A 16,861-nucleotide genomic window follows, 5' to 3' on the forward strand; every position below is an offset into this window, starting at 1 on the left:
GGTTTAGGCTCGGAGCCCTGCAGCGAGGGTCCCACCTCAGGAGTCAGCCCCTAGGAGGGCTGACGGTGTGGAGCTGGCCCACTGCCCCACCCTCACTTACCTCCACACAGAATGATGGCCGCGATGAAGAGAGCCAGGTCACTGTCATCAAGTTCCAGGGCATTGAACTTGACAGCAAATTCGAACTTGGGCTCGATGATGTCACTGAAGGGCTTTCGGAGGCTGCGCAGGAACTCACGGGTGACAAAGCCAGTGCCGTTGGCCACCAGCAGCCCGTCCTTATTGACAATGGAGGCCAGCATGGCGAAGATGGCCTCATGCACACCATACTTCAGGAGGGTCACCTGGTCGTTGAGGAAGAGGTTGCTGAAGCTGGGGATGCTCTTGGCGAACTCGGTGAGCTCACGCACGGTCTCCACTGTGGTACACTGGCAGCGGTAGAAGACATGCACGCTGATCTCCTTGTAGGGGGGCAGACCATTCACCAGCTGCTTCCATACCAGGCCCTTCTCCGCCTGCCACAATGTCTCGATGTCGTGGATCACAAAGGGCTGAAAACCAGGCCCCGTTAGAGGCCAGGCCTCAGGAGACCCCCGCCCATGTGTTACCCATACCCCTTGCCTGTACCACGAAGTGCAGGGAAGGAAGAGGCCTGGTTCTCCCAGGAGCCAGGCAGGGCCCCGAGCCCAGGATGCTGCCAGGCTGAGCAGTGACACTCACCGCTGTGTGGCTGGCCTTGCCGGTGAGGATGCCGCGGGCCTTCTTTTTGGTCATGTTGAAGTTTTTCAGGTAGGCATTGTAGATGTGCTTGGAGAAGGCCTTCAGGTCAGCCACCTGGGGGTTGTGCTGACTCCCCTCATTCGCCGTCAGCCCTGCCACCAGCTTCCTCTTCTCAGCCTCTGGCATCCGGCCAAAGCGGATGGCTGCATGGAAAAGGGGCCATCACGGAGGAGCCTAGGCAGAGGCCAGCATCTCTAACCTCCTCGTTCCTCCACAGGTACACAGGCCAAAGACAAAGACAGTTTTTGAGCACAGGGCCTTCAGAAGCTCTAAAGCCAGCAAGTTGGAATACCGGGGAACTCCTCCAGAACGTAAGCTCCAGGGGCAGCGCGCTTCTGTCTGTCTTGTTCACAGCACCCGGCACACATGACTGTAACTCACAGAGTGACTGAGCCAGTCTGGCTGGAAGGTGGTGCAGCGTGGTGGGCAGAAAGACTGTCTTTGGTGTCAGAGGTCTGTGCTGTAAGTTCCAGCTCAGAAGCTTCCTAGCCATGTGACCTTAGGCAGGCTATCTCATTTTCTCTTTTCGTGAGAAAATTGGGGCTAATACTTAAATCTCACTAGATTGTCAGAACAACTGAGTAGAGTATTCACACAGTAAGCACTCAGAAATTGTAATGGATAGAATATGAATCTGGCTTCTTTCAGAGAAAAAGTGAGAAGAATTCAGTCAGCCCTGAGATCTCCTAGGAAACCCCTTCTCCCCACCCAAGGGATGGGGCCCTGGCAGATACAGACTAATGGGATCAAACCCCAGACCTGCCGCCCTCTAAGATGCCAGACAAGTACCTGTGGGTGGAGAAAACTGAACAAGAGGCTCTTCCCTGTCCGCTGGAGGCCTGACCCAAAGAGGCAAAGAGGGGGCAGGTGGACCATGCAAAACCTGCCTCTTTAAGTCTGAAGACAAGACTCTGCAGGAGGCCGAGAGCCCAGGGCAGAGCAGGTTCTGATCACTTACTGGCTCCTCAACAACCAAGAAGGGCTGAGGGGATCCTTGGCCTTGGCAGTGGCTTCTCATGCCGTGTCAGGTCATCCAAGACAGACTGGAGGTTCTGGGAGTGGGGTTTCCAACACTGTTGGAGTTGGGTTCAACTCCCAGTTCCCTTCTGGGCCAGAGAGGGTGAGTCTCAGGCACAGACAGGTGATGACTGCCGCCAGCCGGGGAAGCACAGCGGGTCCCGGCAGTCTGGGGAGGCAGACCCCATGCCAGCCAGTGTTGGCTGTGAGATCAGCAAGGTCAACAGAGACACGTGTGCTTACTGTGTGCTGGGCAATGCTGAGGGCCCCCCTTCCCGGGCGCCCTGGAACCTGGCTTCAGCAGCATGGGACCCGTGCTCTCACCGTTGTGTGACATGCCCAGCGCCAGGCATTTCTGGAAGCGGCAGTACTGGCACTTGTTGCGGTTCTTCTTCTGGATCTTGCAGATCCGCTCACACTTCTCGTATTCCAGCTTCATGCGGATCGTCCGACGGAAGAAGCCCTGCCAGGCGCAAACAGATGAGGAAGAGAAAAGCCACAAGGAAAGGGGAGAGGTTAAGAATCCTGCTCTGCCCACTGGGTTGCGCCAGGGGGCCTGATTAGGCATAAAATGTAAAATTCCTGCAAACTGGAAGTAATGGGGGAAACTGGTTTTGGAGGGAAGAGGGAGAAAGAAAGTAAACTCTAAAGCTTTTGAAATAATTAAAATAATATACCACATTTACTGTAAGTGCTTCTTTGGTAACATAAAACTGTATTGTAGTTAACTTGATTTATTTATAAATATATCTGGTTCTGCATCTTTTCTAGGTAGTCGTTTAACGAATAATATGAGAAAAGGCTTCAAGGCACAGGAAATCCTGACCTATGGAAGATGGCTCAGCCCAAGACCCTCATTCTGATCTGCCTGTTTTCTTGTGTCAGGTCCCCGGTGGGTGCCAGGAACCCAGAGAGCCCAGGTGAATGACTGGGTCAGACCACCAGTGCCCAGCAGGGCAGGGCTGGGGAGGGAAGCCTTTGTCTCCAGCAGGGCCCAGCACTAAGCCTGGAATGGGCTCAAGAGCCTGGCTGCCTCCCCGGCAGGAATTCCACAGTGGGAATGGTCAAGGCCCTGCCCAGCAGAAAGGAAAGCCTTTCTGGCAGGTCAACTAACCATGTGATCACAGCCCGAACAGGCAGCCACCCTCTCCCCTGGCCATACCTTGCACCCCTCGCATGCGTGCACACCGTAGTGGAAGCCTGATGCCTTGTCCCCGCACACGCGGCACTCCATGTTGAGGCTGCCACACGAGGCCTCGTCACAGCCCATCTGCAGCTGGTCCAGCAGTGAGGGGGGGGAGCAGCTCCGGGAGAGGTCTGCAGACACAACACAAGGGTGGCTTCATGTTCCGCTGGGCCTGTGGGCCAGGGAAGGTGAGCAGAGCCCACAGGGCAGCACAATGGCGCGAAGAACTTCTGAATCACAGAGTCTTGGCTCAGAGGATCAGCATCTTCATCCAGAATGTGGGGCTAATGACAGCTTCTCTGGGAGGGCAAGTGTCCAAAGCGTTTCCCCCAAATGGACACACAGCTGATGTTTCAGAAATGTAGCTTATTATCTGGGGTAAGTCAGAGACTTCAAGGGCTGAACTCACTGTTGGGGAGAAGGTGTGGTGAGGGGGGTGGCTATGTTTTGGAAGGAGGGAAACAAGAGGGAAGAAGCAGACAGGTTCTCCTTAGGAAGTAGCTCTCCTGGCTTAAGAGGCTCTACTGTGTGGGCCTGTGGGGGATGGTGTGAAATGTGTTTTGGAGACTGGAGAAGTGCAGACCTCTGCAGAGCTCACCTTCCCCACCCCCGGAAACTGATTTCTGCATGGACTCCAGAGATGCTGTAAAGGATCTCTCAAGAAGCTCGAATCGATTCCCACGAAACTTCTTGCTCGAGTGGAAAGATCGGAGGTCTCAGTCATGCTGACTGGCCAGCAGACTGAGTCTCAAGTTTTTGTTTTTTTTTTTTCTTAAATAAATGCAGATGTCTGAACCAGGTGTTGAGAGTGCCAGCAAGGAAAGCAGGTAGCCATGGCAGTGACTTCAGGTATTTGTGCTGTCAGATGACTTAGTAAGAATGCCTGGGAGTTTCTTCTAAATCTCTTCTTTGGACACTCAGAAACGAACCCTTCCCTGGGAAAGGGGACGTGCTGTGAGCCCCAGTCTCCGGCCTCCCAGCCCAGTTCCCGCTGATGAACCCCTACACCGCCCATCCCGCCACAGCCAGGCTGGCCTGACAGTCCTCTATTCTCCTCCTTCTTCCATGATGACTGAGCAACCTCCTCAGGGGCAGGGGCCAAATCTCCAGACCAGATCAGTGGCTCAGGGCAGGACAGTGCCTTAAGGAGACCCAAGCCACAGGAACGAGCCCAGACTTAGAGTTTTCCAGGCCTGCCTTCCAACCTCTCTACAATACAGTCACCCCGCACAAGATCTTGATTCTCTCCCAGGAGTAACTCCCCCCCAAGACCACAGCATCCTCCATTCCCCCTATACCCTCCCACTCGCTCCCCTAGGGCCGCCTAGGGTCCGAGGAATGACAGCAGGAAAGCCTCTAGGAAGACCCCACCCCGCCCACAGCAAGGGGCGCACAAGCACCAGACCACAGCAGAGGACCCACCAGCCTATTACTCTCCAGGGCTGGGGAGCACAGGGATGTCATGAGTCCCTGGTTCCTGAAACAAACAGCCTGTCCTGTCCCAGAGCCTTAGCTCCCAAGCTTCAGTCATTCCAAGGGGTGTTAACTGCACCCTCCTCAGTCCATGGACAGGGCAGAGTGGACTCCCTCCATCTCTTAGGTCCATGCTGTGAGGAGCCAGCAGCCTGGGGGGCAAAGCTGCTTTGGTCTTCTGAACAGCCTTTGTTATGACCTGACTCTGTTTACTCAGTGTTGGGCACCCTCCACCAAAACACAAGAGCCATGAGGCACCTCTGCCACCAGAGCGCCGCTGCTGGACGTGGAGCAGGTACTCCATGACTCTGGACTACATGGCCCTCAAGCAACCTGGGCAGCCTGGCTGCACGGCCAAGCACAGGACCCGCCACTCCTGGAGGCATTATCGTAGGAGCCACAGGACTCCCATTACCAGCTGCCAGGAGAAATCAGAGAGAAGGCAAAAACACTCTGTAGAGACCTGGGCAGGGAGGGTTTCCGGCACTTCCTCCCCCATCTGTGTGGTCTGTGTGCATGTTAGCTTTCTTGCACTTCTCGTAAGCATGTTGTTTTTGTGGTTTGCACCTCTGCCTCCCCTACTAGACTCAGCACATCTCTACTCACGTCCCCTTTGGATCTCAGTGGTCACCTCCTCCAACGAGTCTTATCCACAGTGATCAGCCACCTCAGACTGTTCCCACCTCTTGGTGGTGCCTTCCTCGTCCACAATCGTGGTCCTGGAGGCCTGGCAGGTGTCTGATCACTTCGCTACTGTTGGCACTGCATGTGGCACTGACACCCTCTCCCTTCATTCAAAAGACATTTGATGAGCACCTGATGTGTGCAGAGCAGAACCTGGATGCTGCCCTCAACCAGCTGAGGTAAGAAAGAGGTGAGAAAACTAGAACACAAGGTAGTGAGCAGCGAGGCCGGCCATGGGCCAGGCAGCGCGGTGCAGGACTGCCCAGGAGCCATCACGGGGAGTGACGTCAGGCAAGGTGACTGCTCCTCTCTCTGGACCCAAAGGTCAGGGCTCTGAATGACCCTCAAGCTGGCTTCCAGGTGCTCAGAAGCAGACAGTATTGGGCTGAGAATAGACTGCCCGATGGCCCGGGTTCAAGTTGGTGTCCTAGGTTGAAAACCCAGCCATGTGGCCCGGGTTCAAGTTGGTGTCCTAGGCTGAAAACCCAGCTCTGCTCCCCGGGCCTGTGTCCCCTTCTGTAAATGGAGATGACAAGAGCATGTGCTGAGAGTCACAGTGAGAAGTAAAGGAGCTGATAGAAAAAATTCCTGGAAGCTGGAAGTACTGTGTAAATAACAGCATAAGTTAGGGTGAGGTTCATTATGCTTGGAAAGCTGCAGTTCCCACGCTGTGCCCCTTACACAGGGCCCATGCCTCTTCCTTCTTCTGGCTGTTTGTTTCTCTTCCCCAACAGCTTCACAGACACCCAAGGTAGGGGTGGGAGTCCTCCGCATATGAGGCCTGGAGAGCTCTGGAACAAGGCCTATCCTCCTCTTACTTCTCCTGGCTGCCGCTGGCCCTTGCTCAGGAGTGTGAGGACCACGGAGAACCCTAGAAGAAGCCATGATGCCCGAGCCCCACAGACCACCAAGGTGGCCACAGCTCTGGATTGTAAAAAAAAAAAAAGGCCCAAGGTGAGTGTCCCAGAGGGGCCCCAGGCAGGAAGAGCTGCAAATGGGGCTTGGGGAAACAAGCCCAGGGCAGTGTGGGAGCCCAGTGGGTGTCCTGCCCCCAGGTGGTGAACAGGCAAACCTGAGAGCAGTCAGGGAGGCCTGCTGGCAGCAGGGTAATAAGACAAGGGCACCCTTGCCCATTTGAGAGGAATAAGAGAACACAAAAGACTGACACATAGGCAAAGAAAGGCAGGGCTGGGGTGGGCGATGTTAATGCATCCCACAGGGGTAGGTTTTGTTGTGAGGCACATGTGTACTAGGGTATTCCTGTCACCTGGGGGTGAATTTTCCGAAGATAAAGGTTCTTTTTCTTCTTGGTTGACCACCTGGCTTAAAGGTTTATCCTCAAATCACCATCACATCCTACCCAAAGGTAATGATGGCAGAATGCTCCCGATTCAAGGAACCAGCTTCTGAAAGTCACAGCCCTTCATGACCTTCCAGCAGGAGACTGGGCTTTCAAGAGGCCCTCCCCCTCACTGGGAGGTCCTGCCTGGGACCCTCAGGCATGCTGGGTGGGAGAGAACCTGGGCTTGCCATGTGAGGCCAGCCCAGCCCAGTCCTCTCACCCAGTCCCTTCTCTGCTCTCAGGAGATGCCCCTGCTCACCTGATGGCCATCATCTGGGCCGTGAAGCTTACTCTGAACTGCCATCCTAGCCACCCCACCTCACCGCCTGCCGGACCTCCCAAACATCTCCTGAAGGCCTATCTCTACCACTACTGGGAGGAGAAGAGGAAAGAAGGAGTTTATTAGGCCCCTACTAAGTGCAGATCATGTTAGTATCATTTCAAACCACCTTGGAAGACAGTAACTGCCATCACCGAGAGATGAGGAAACTAGGGCTCGAGGAAGTTAAGGAATCTGTCCAAAGTCACCTGTCTAACGGGTGGGACCTGGGACTTGCCCCTAAACCTGACTTCCCTGCAAAGCCTGTATTTGAACCAGTAACACCTCTTCTTTAGTGCATGCCTACTGTGTGCCAGACACTCTACGCTTTACACCATCCATCTCATGTGACCTACAAAACAAAACAACCCTTCAAGCTCATCTTCTTACCCCCCATTTTATAAGTTGGGAAACTGAGGCTCAGAAGGTTAAGTAACATGCTGACAGTGGCTCTGATGGTTCATTTTCTGTCAACTTGGCCAGGTCATGTACCCATGGCACCCAGTTTTTGGTCAAACACCAGTCTACATGTTACCATGAAGGTATTTCAGAGGTGATTAACTTCTAAATCATTACTTTCTGTAACGTGAGTAGGCCCCAGCCAGTCAGTTGAAGGCCTTAAAATAAAGGCCTCAAAATAAGGCCAAGGCCTCCCCCAAGAAGAAGTAATTCTGCCCCCGGACTGCCTTTGGACTCGAGCTACTTCATCAGCCTCCCCAGGTCTCCCATCTCTTGGTCTGTTTGCAGAATTTCGAGTTGTCAGCCCTTACAGCTGTGTGAGCCAATTCCTTACAATAAATCTCTCTCCCTCCCTCTACACACACATTCCCCTCCCCTCCCCCAACACTGCTTGTTCTTCTAGAAACGCTAACAAATTCAGTGGCAGAGTGAGAATTTTAACTTAGAACCATCCAACCCCTAGGGCTGAGGTCTTACCCACTGCACTTTACAACTTCCCGTGTGTGTGTGTGTGTGCATGTTCATTATTCCTAATCAATAATTTCTGATTATGATAAACCATAGACACATCACTGCTGAGGATAACATGATATCATTATTCGAATATTTGGACTAAGCATAAACACTGGCCGCACCACCCAGAGAGTGAAATATCAGCTGCAGCATCTTTGATTACAAGTTCAGCAGACACTATTGACCTTATTTACATCATTCACCTGTGGTAGAGAGTTCTCCTGAATTTCTAGTCTCCATCGCAGGAGGTATGCTGTTGTCATAGCTGTGAGGGTGGCCAGGAGGCAACAGCCCTGGCTATTTACTCTGCTGGCAGAGCCCCATAGGTAAATAGCTTCTGAATTCAGGGCCAATTCTGCGGAACCCTGGGGCTAGGTTACCAGTCTCCTTACTTCTATTGTCCTGTTATCACCTGGACGGGGAGCTCCTCGGGGCAGGCCCTCAGCCTTGCCCTTCACTGAATGGTAGCCCCTGCCTGAATACCCACCAAGTGCTTGCTGAGTGAGAGGAGGTCCAAGGGCAGGAGGAAGGATACTTTATCTTCCTCAGCCCTGAGCTAAGACTCCCGACCTCTCTCTTGGGTGCAGTTGGGACATCCATCACTAGAGGAGGAGGGGAGAGTAGTGCAGGAGTCGGGCGTGAGCACCTGCTCTAGCAGTCCAGCCGGGGGACCCAGGCATGTGAGTTTCCTCACTGCTGAGTGCTAATGGCGAGGCCTGTCCGCCTGCCTTCCTGGGGGTGGGGAGAGGCTTAGCAGGTGTTGCGCTCCGCACAGAGTCAGTGTAGAACCTCTTGAGGGTCAGAGGGGAAGCAAACTGTGCAGACTTCCTGCTGTTTCAGGGCTTGAAACTGTGCTTCACCCTCATGGGTCCCTGAAGGGAATCCAGAGGCCAAAGTCACAGCCGCATGGGGCGGGACAGGAACCAGCAAGTGCTGACACAGGTGTGTCAGATGCCACCATTTACTCCTTAGCCAGCTGGCCCTTGAGGGGCAGGATGCAGCCTCAAAAGGCGAAGGGACTGAGATTGGAGCGGTGAAGGCACTGGCGAGGGCCACAGCACCTAGTGGCACATCTGGCATTCTTGCCCTGGTTTGTGTGATCCTCAACACAAGAGGGCCCCTCACCTGCCAGCCTTTTTTTTTTTTTTTTAAAAAAAGGAAGTAATAACAACAACTAATTTATCTTAGCCTTTTAAAGAAGAGCAATGCATCTGCTTTTTAAGTCATGTCATACTGCTGGCTTGTTGAGAAAAACACATAAGGGCCTGCACATAGCATCTTACCACCATCCTTTCCACCCTTGATCCTACTCCTCTGAGTTAGCCCCACTGGTCCTTTGTGGATACCCTTCTAGTGCCTTCTATGGTACACAAGGATTTTTACATAATGGCATCCCCAAGCTGTCAGAAATTTATTTCCTGTCAGTATATACAGAACTGCCTTAACATTTTTCATGACCACAGAGCATTCCACCGCATGGCTCTACCACTGTTTACATGACCAATTTCCACAGATGGGTGCTTTCCCATTTTTTGCTATTATGAGGAGTGCTGAAGTAAATAAGTGTGGAAATCTGTGTGCACGCTGAGCGAGTGTTTACACTGGATGCACTCCAAAGAGAGGAACTGCAGGGCCAAAGGAATGCACACTAGAATGTACTGGCCTGCACTGCCAAGAGGCCCGTCCACCCTCACGGGCTGGAGGACGATGTCCTCACCTTTTGGCCAACACAGTCCTCTCTGCCAAACTGACAGGCTAAATGATGTCTCACCTGAAGACTGCCCCTACGATTGTTGAGTAAACTGAAAAATATTTCATGTCTTCTGACCATCTGTATTTGTCCTACCATGAATCTCCTGCTTCTATTTTTCTGCTGGGTGGCCTGTCTTGTGGAATTTGTGGGAACTTTTTATACACTATGGCTATCACACAGTGATCACATTAAATACCTCTCTCCTGTTTCAACTGCTAAATAAGGAAGGCTCTCTACTGCCAATTCATTGATTTATTGATAAACAGAATCTAGTAAACACCACATCATACACAGCACTGGGAAACTGGCTGGGCAAATTCTACCCCAGATAACTCCATGTGTGCTAGTCTAAATCCTACCAACGAGGCTCCCGAGATGCTATCACCATGCCTACTCTGCCCTACCTGAGCACCCAGGCACCACACTCTGGGCTGCATGTGAACAGCAGTATCACCGGGGGATATGGTCCCCACGAGGAGGTGTGTAGGAAAGCCCAGGACAGGACATTCCACTGTAGGTGCCTTCTGTGTGCCTGGGCCCAGATGTGGGGACGGGGTGAACCAGGGCAGGCAGTGAGGCCACGAACCTCGTGGCGCTCTCTTCCCTTTTCACTCTCCCTTGGTGTCCTTAGTGACATCTCTTGCTCATTCTTAGCCCCTAGTGTCTTCCCTCTGCTACCTAACCCTCCTCACCTGTCTTAAGTGTGTGATGTTAGCACTCAGTGATGGATGGCTGCTGGTCAGTCACTCCTCTCTTCTGAGAAAGGCTGGGTTTGCAAAGCCACCCCAGCCACCAACCAACCAACAGGGAATAAAAAAACAGGTTACCCTGGGGGATGGGGGATACCTTCCCTTGGGCCCTGTAATCACACCAAGTCTGCTTTGGTCATTCCTGGGTGTCTGGGCGGGATAAAAGGGTCTGGGTGATGGCCCTCCCCTTGCCCTACCCCACTGTATGCCCCGAAGAGGAAGAACCTCTGCAAAATCCCAGGACCTTACAATGCAGATCCAAAGCAGCGTGGCTCAAGGACTCAGGCCTCTCTTAGCTGCAGGCTCATGCGGAGCCTGTCCTACCGCAGCAGCCCCTGCCCTGTCCACCTCCTTGACCCCGTTCACCTCCTTCTCCCCACACAGACACAGGGGTCCAGAGCTCCTCTCTGTGGAGCAGGCCCACTTGTGGCCAGGATTTCCTTCAGGTGAAATCAGCAGAAAGATCACGATGCCCCCTCCTGGCAGCACATCCTCTAATGATCCTAAGTACCCTCTGAGAGAAGAGAGCAAGGATCAGCCGAATGTGCTGGTACTTGGTGGAGGGAGTGAGAGAGAAGCTGGGGAGATGGGACGGGGAGCAGGGACGGGGAGCAGGGAAGGGGCGGCAGCAGGGAGAGCCAGGGGCTGAGAGGTGGATTCTGGGTGCCCTTGATGGTGGACATAACATGATGCTGATGCTGATGCTGATGACAGAACAGTACAAGGAACCAGAGAGAAACATCTACATGGCTGCTGATCGTAGATAAGGGGGAACAAGTGAGACAAGAGAAGCTGAAAACTGTCTGATTGCACGAAAGTATTATTAATTCCAGTCATTCTCACTAACAGCTTAGCATTTATGCCTAATTACAATGCAGTGTGATGATGTATGTAATCAGTACCGAATCAACTGAGTTGTGTGTTCTGACTAATCATAACAGTCTCAGGTAGAGGTGATCTTTCGTGTGTTAATGCAGACTTGTCCCGATCCCTAGTGGTAGCAGTGGTGGAATAATGATGATGACGACACACATCACAAATGCCAACTCATTTAGTTCTCACCAAAGCCCCTGTGCACGTGCCCTATAATCCCCGTCTGTTTTACAGGAAGAAGGGGTACAACTTGCTCAAGATCTGCCAGCTGATGAGCAACAAGGCAGGGGTGTGACCCCAGGCTGTCTGGTCCAGTCCTTAACCAGCCTGCTCCTCTGCACCCCCCATCTGCACCACCATGGTGATGCTGTTGCCAAGGCTAGATTCCCGGTCTCCTCACCCCGTCTGTGCCCCCTCTGCCTCTGTCCCCTGCCTGCCCCTTCTCACCTGTGCAGCTGCTGGAAGGGAGTGAGTGCTCTGGTCCCCCATTGAGCTCTGGGGCTCCTTCTGCCTCTGCCACTTCCTTTTTCTCCTCCTCTTCCCGGACCTCAGGGGCTTCCTCCGGTGGCTGCTCCATGGCTGATTTCCCCTCGGCGCCACGCCTGCAGGCCCGGTCATAGCTCTGGCATCATCTGGGTCTGAACGCAGATGGACCTCTACAGGGCAGTTCCTGTCAACCTGGGCAAAGAGGAAGACAGGAAGACGTTGGGGAGGCAGCAGAGAGGGTGAGAGGGTGACAGGAGTTGAGGCACGATTGAGGGCTATCATCTGCGGGGACCACAGAGGGGCGCTCCACTGCTCGGGGTCCTGCAGAGCAGGAAACCTCATCCCAGCGGGGCGACTCCTTCATCACAGGCTCTCACAGCAGGTCTGTGGAGTTCGGAGCTGTCTCTTTTCGGCAGATGGGGTGACACACCACTGTGCCACTTTCCCTGCATCCTGCTCTTTGAGCCTCCTGAGCCTCCAGGAGCCACATCAGAATGACTTGAGGGGCTTTTTCAAACTCTTTGGTCTCCCTGGAGATCCTGATATGCGTCACACCTCCCAACCCCCATTCCGTCCCTACCAGCACTCAGGCCCCAAAATTACGGCTCTTCTAAGCCACCAATCGTGAAGGGAGTGGGTCCTATCCTTCCTGTGTTTGGTGTGGAAAAAAGAAATGAGCCCCTGCTATGTGAGCCTCACATTTGACAGCAGATCTGCAACTAGATCTTCAATGGGAGAGCTATCAGGCCAGGGGAAATGCACTCTGTCCTGGAATCTGGGTTGCTGGGTGGTAACCCCCATGCCTACATCACCCATGAGGAGGCAGTTCCAGTTCTCAGCAAGTAAAACACTGTCCGAAGATGCCACAGTCAGAGGGGGTTAGATTATGAGGTACTGTGGGACAGAGTCCTCCTGGAGGGGAACAGGAGAGAGACACTGAGAGTGGGGTGGATTGTGACCAAGACGATGACGTGGAAAGTCTCTTGGGGAAAGAGCACGGAAAAGACCTTGAGGCGCACACTGAGGAACAGTGAGGGGTCCTGTGGGCTGGGGAGTGGGATGCTGTAGGAAAGAGGACTTGGAAAGATGGCTGGGAAAATGGGTTTTATCCAGGCACGTGCACTTCAAATGCCCTGGCGCAGGGAGTGTGACTGGACTCTGCCCTGTGGCGGTGCAGGCCTGGAAGATTAATAGCAGAAAAGATCTGCTTTAGGGAAATTCAATCATCTGTGGGTTCTTATCTTGGATGTCCCACATCCAAGCCCAAACTCAACCTACCCCACCATCCTGCCCTGCCCTAAACCTGCCCTTCCTTTCCTCTGGTAATCCTGATTTTAGTGACCCAAATGCCCATCTACCCACTTGTCAAAGCCTGATGGTAGGAGTCACTTGAGACTCTACCCTCTCTCATCCAACTCCAGGCTTGCAAACTTGGCTATACTGCTATCACTGGAGGCTTTTAAGAAGCATGGATGTCTGGGCTCATCCTCAGAGATTCTCATTTGACTGGTGTGGGAAGCATCTTGGTTGCTGAGGTAGGTTCCCAGTACCTGGCACAGTGGCTGGCATTTAATGGTTGCTCAATGTACACTTGTTGAGTGAATAAACAAACCAAAAACACTAACCTCAGTCACACTGTGTTCGGCTGTAACGTGTGCCACTGTTTACCAGTTTTCATTTACTGCTGCCCTTGAGATGCAGTGCCCCATGGAAGTTCGTTTCACAGGCTTCTGTGTCAGGCTTGGGTTCAAACCCCAGCTCTGGCCCTCCCTCTCTGTGACTTGGGGGAGACACCAACCTCTCAGTTTCTCAGCCCTAAAACTGGGATACTACCACCTACCCTGAGCAGGTGTCATGAGGGTGAAATAACCACACAGTAAATGCTTAACAGTGCAGAGTATACAGTAAACGTCCAACAGAGACTGTGGCTGCTGCTGTATCTTCACTGCTGGACCGTCTTAGGGGATTACCTGGAGAAAGGTGGTATTCCAGGTCTAGAACTGTCCTGGCCTACTGGAATTCCAGGGACCCAAACCCAGAATTTCCCAATTCCCTGAGTACAATCAGCTGGGTGAGAAGAGAGAACTGACAGGGTGTTCCCTGCTCTGGGCCGGTGCTTCTTTCAGAGAGATGGGCCCGAACCCTTCTCTACTCCCCCTGTCTCTCACCCCCCCTCAGATGACCCAGCTGCAGTCATTTCCTCCTTCCTTCCCAGCAGGGGGATGAGGAACAGCAGCCTCTGGATAAAGGGAAGAGGCTGCATCTCCCTGGCAAGTGCCTGCAGGATCAGCAGTGAGAGAGGCCACAGGAGAAGGGGCTGGCTGATTCCCCCCAAAACTTCCCTATCAATCATTAATCCCATTCTGACTCAGTGCCCTGGTTTTCCACACCAGCAACTCCACGGTGCGCTCGGATCCTCATTTGTCAATTCAGATCACCCTACTCCCCTCGGGGCACAAGAGGCCTGTGTGGCCTTGGAATGGACTCACCTCAGCAAGTCACCAGAGGCCAACTCCCAGGAGTGGACTGGGGGCTGATTTTGTTCAGAGAGCATGTGAACCAGAGAAAAGCCAGCCAGGAGGCCACTCCACCCCTCACATTCTAGAATTCTTCCAGTTCCATGGAGAATCAGCCCCTCAGCCCTGTGGAGTGGAGCTAAGCTGAACTAAAAGGAAAAGCTGGCCTCAGTGAACTCCTGAGAATGTGCCCAGAGAAGAGATCAGAGTGGAAGGAGGGCTCTGCACCCTCCTGGACATCAGTCAGCCCTTTAAAGTTCACCAAGGGCCTTCACGTACATAACCTCATTTAATCCACCCAGTGAGAGGAGCTCTCGAACACAGCAGGCTATCTTGCCTCAGGGCCTTTGTAGCTGTTCCCTTCAGTTGAAAACAGCTTGCTGCCTCACCTCCTCAGGGCTTTGTTCACATGTCACAACCTGATCACCCTATTTAAAACCACCCCGGCCCACCCTTCAGTACTTCCATGTTGCTTTCCTGCTTCAGTTTTCTCCGTGGCTCTTACTGCTACCTGGGATATGAGTACATATGTGTGAACACACATGTACATTATGTACCTACGCACATGTACATGTATTTTTAAAAAACTCATTTGTTTACTGTTTGTCTCTCCCCAAAAGGATATAAACTCCAGAGGGCAGAGATTTTCATCTGTTAGAATCACACTGACCCTCAAGTCTTAGGGAGGAGTGACTGGCAAACAGTAACTTAAATCTTGCTGAATAAATGAGTAACTTTTTACAACTGGAAAAAAGTTTCATTCCCAGACCAGCCTGAAGCACGCAGCCTGGGTTTCGGTATTCCAGGGGCATCAAAGCCTGCTCTCTGGACCATTCCAGTCAAAAGAGGAGCTTATCAGGATTAGATCAATTGGCAGAAATGGTGTGGAGGGGAAAACTTGGAGTCCAGAAGCAGCTGGCTGAGGGGGCCCAGCTGTGGCAGGGCTGGCTCTTTTGCTCTTTCTGCTAGGTGACTTTTGGGTAGGTGGTTCATTCTTCTTGGCTTAATTTTCCCTGGGGGGAGGGAGTGTGACGTGTGTCAACCCCCTCTGACTCTAAAATCCTTGTAGGGAGCAGGCCCCGAGAATAGAATCCAGTGGAAGGAGGCCCAGGCTCCAGACTCACAGGCCTCAGCTCCTCTCAGGGCCAGGGTGGGGAAGTGGTGACAAATCCTCAAGAGGCTTTAAAGTGTTTACACTTTACTCCTTCAGCCCAGGAGGAAGATAAGACTAGTACCTGTACCCACCACGGGAAAGGCTGTACACAAACAGGGGAAGGGAGGAGGGTGGCTGAGTCCTCAGGAGGAGGAAACGGCCTCTTGCTGGAGGCCTCAGGGAAGGGTCAAGGCTGAGGAATGCTGGGTCATCGAGAAATGATCTTAAAGTAAAATTCGCTCATTAGAGAAAACACTTAAGGGTTCAGAGAAGAAAATAAAATCAAGGAGTGGGCAGATGACTTTTGTTTACACACACTGAGGGGTAGGGTGTTCTAGGCAGGGGAAATGCAGGATCCGAGGCCCAGGAGAGGGACACAGCAGACCAGGGTGGGGTGGCGGGAACCAGAAAAGGCCTGCAGGGTGGGAGTGCTCACCCACTCCACAGTACTGCTTCTCGCTTCCACTCCCGAACCCCTCTCCTGCTAAACAGTCTCCCGTATCCTGGCGAGTAGACCCTCCCTCCAACTAACTTCCATTCCTGGTCCTGTCCTGCCCGATCTCTCGGCCTGCACCTTCCTCCTCCCCAAAGCCATCTTCTCCAGGCGAAGCCTCTCCAGTACTGCAATGTTTGTCATTAACTGGTTTATCACGTCCTCTCTGGCGGTGGCTCCTGAAAACCCAGTAAGCATGCTAAGTGCTGGAAGGGCAACACTTTAAATCTCAGAAGCAATCATGGTCCTTCTTGCTTTTCTCCTAAGTCAATGAGGCGCCAAGTGTCACGAGATGCTCTCTTCTAGGCGTTTATTAACCTTTGGATGAGACAATTCAACAAATTTTAGCAGCTGCCCAGGCCCTGCTGAAATCCAGACCCTGGCGTGACTCCTCTCTATCTGGAAACGAGAAGGTGGTGGGATACAGTGGAGAGAGCATCAGTGCTGGACTGCATGACAGGATACTCCCAACTCTGTCTTCACTATGCTATGTACCTCTGGGCAGCCTCCTGACCTCTCTGTGGCTCAGTCTTCCCATCTGGGAAAGATGGGAAGATGGGACTTTCATCCATATGCCTTCCCTAATAAAGGCAGCTAGGCTGGGACGAGATACAACATATAAAAAACACTTGTATTATATAATTTACATGCCAAAATGCTAATGATGGTTATCCCCTGGGGTAATTTTTATTTCTTCTTATGGCTTATCTGATTTTTCTAAATTTCCTATAATGAATATGTGCTGTGTTTAGTAAGCAAAATAAAGGTTTTAAAAGCAGGATACAAACATCAGATATCATTATTTTAGAGAGTAGCAAGGTGAAGCAGGAAAAGCTGAAGAAGTCTACCTCTAGACACAACATTCTGGCACATGCACATCATGGAATTCTCTGCCAACCCTGCAGGTGGCACAGATGTGGTGCCCCGGCAGGATGGCTGGACAGCTGGACACATGGCTGGGAGGACACAGCGAGTGGCTGAACTGCACGTCTGCCTCACGCCCCTTTTATCTGACTACGACACAGAGCTGACACATGCCTGCCCGACAACATACACAGCTATGAA

General features: G+C 52.6%; 1 protein-coding gene across 5 annotated transcripts in view; it reads right to left on the reverse strand.

Moving 5' to 3' along the window:
* The window catches only part of PPARD (peroxisome proliferator activated receptor delta), a 65,442-nt gene that overhangs the window by 2,904 nt on the left and 45,677 nt on the right, over positions 1-16,861 (reverse strand). For 4 of the 5 annotated variants that reach the window (XM_006202083.4, XM_072945167.1, XM_031688437.2 and 1 more), the window contains 5 exons: positions 11,596-11,826; positions 2,960-3,114; positions 2,122-2,260; positions 721-923; positions 101-551 (listed from right to left, as the gene is read on the reverse strand). In XM_006202083.4, coding sequence (XP_006202145.1) covers positions 101-551; positions 721-923; positions 2,122-2,260; positions 2,960-3,114; positions 11,596-11,725 — 1,078 coding nt within the window. In that variant the 5' untranslated portion in view covers positions 11,726-11,826. The remainder of the gene's footprint in view (positions 1-100; positions 552-720; positions 924-2,121; positions 2,261-2,959; positions 3,115-11,595; positions 11,827-16,861) is intronic. The other variant, XM_072945168.1, reaches the window with a different exon arrangement.

The sequence above is a fragment of the Vicugna pacos genome, chromosome 20, assembly GCF_048564905.1.
Source record: "Vicugna pacos chromosome 20, VicPac4, whole genome shotgun sequence".
NCBI lineage: Eukaryota > Metazoa > Chordata > Mammalia > Artiodactyla > Camelidae > Vicugna > Vicugna pacos.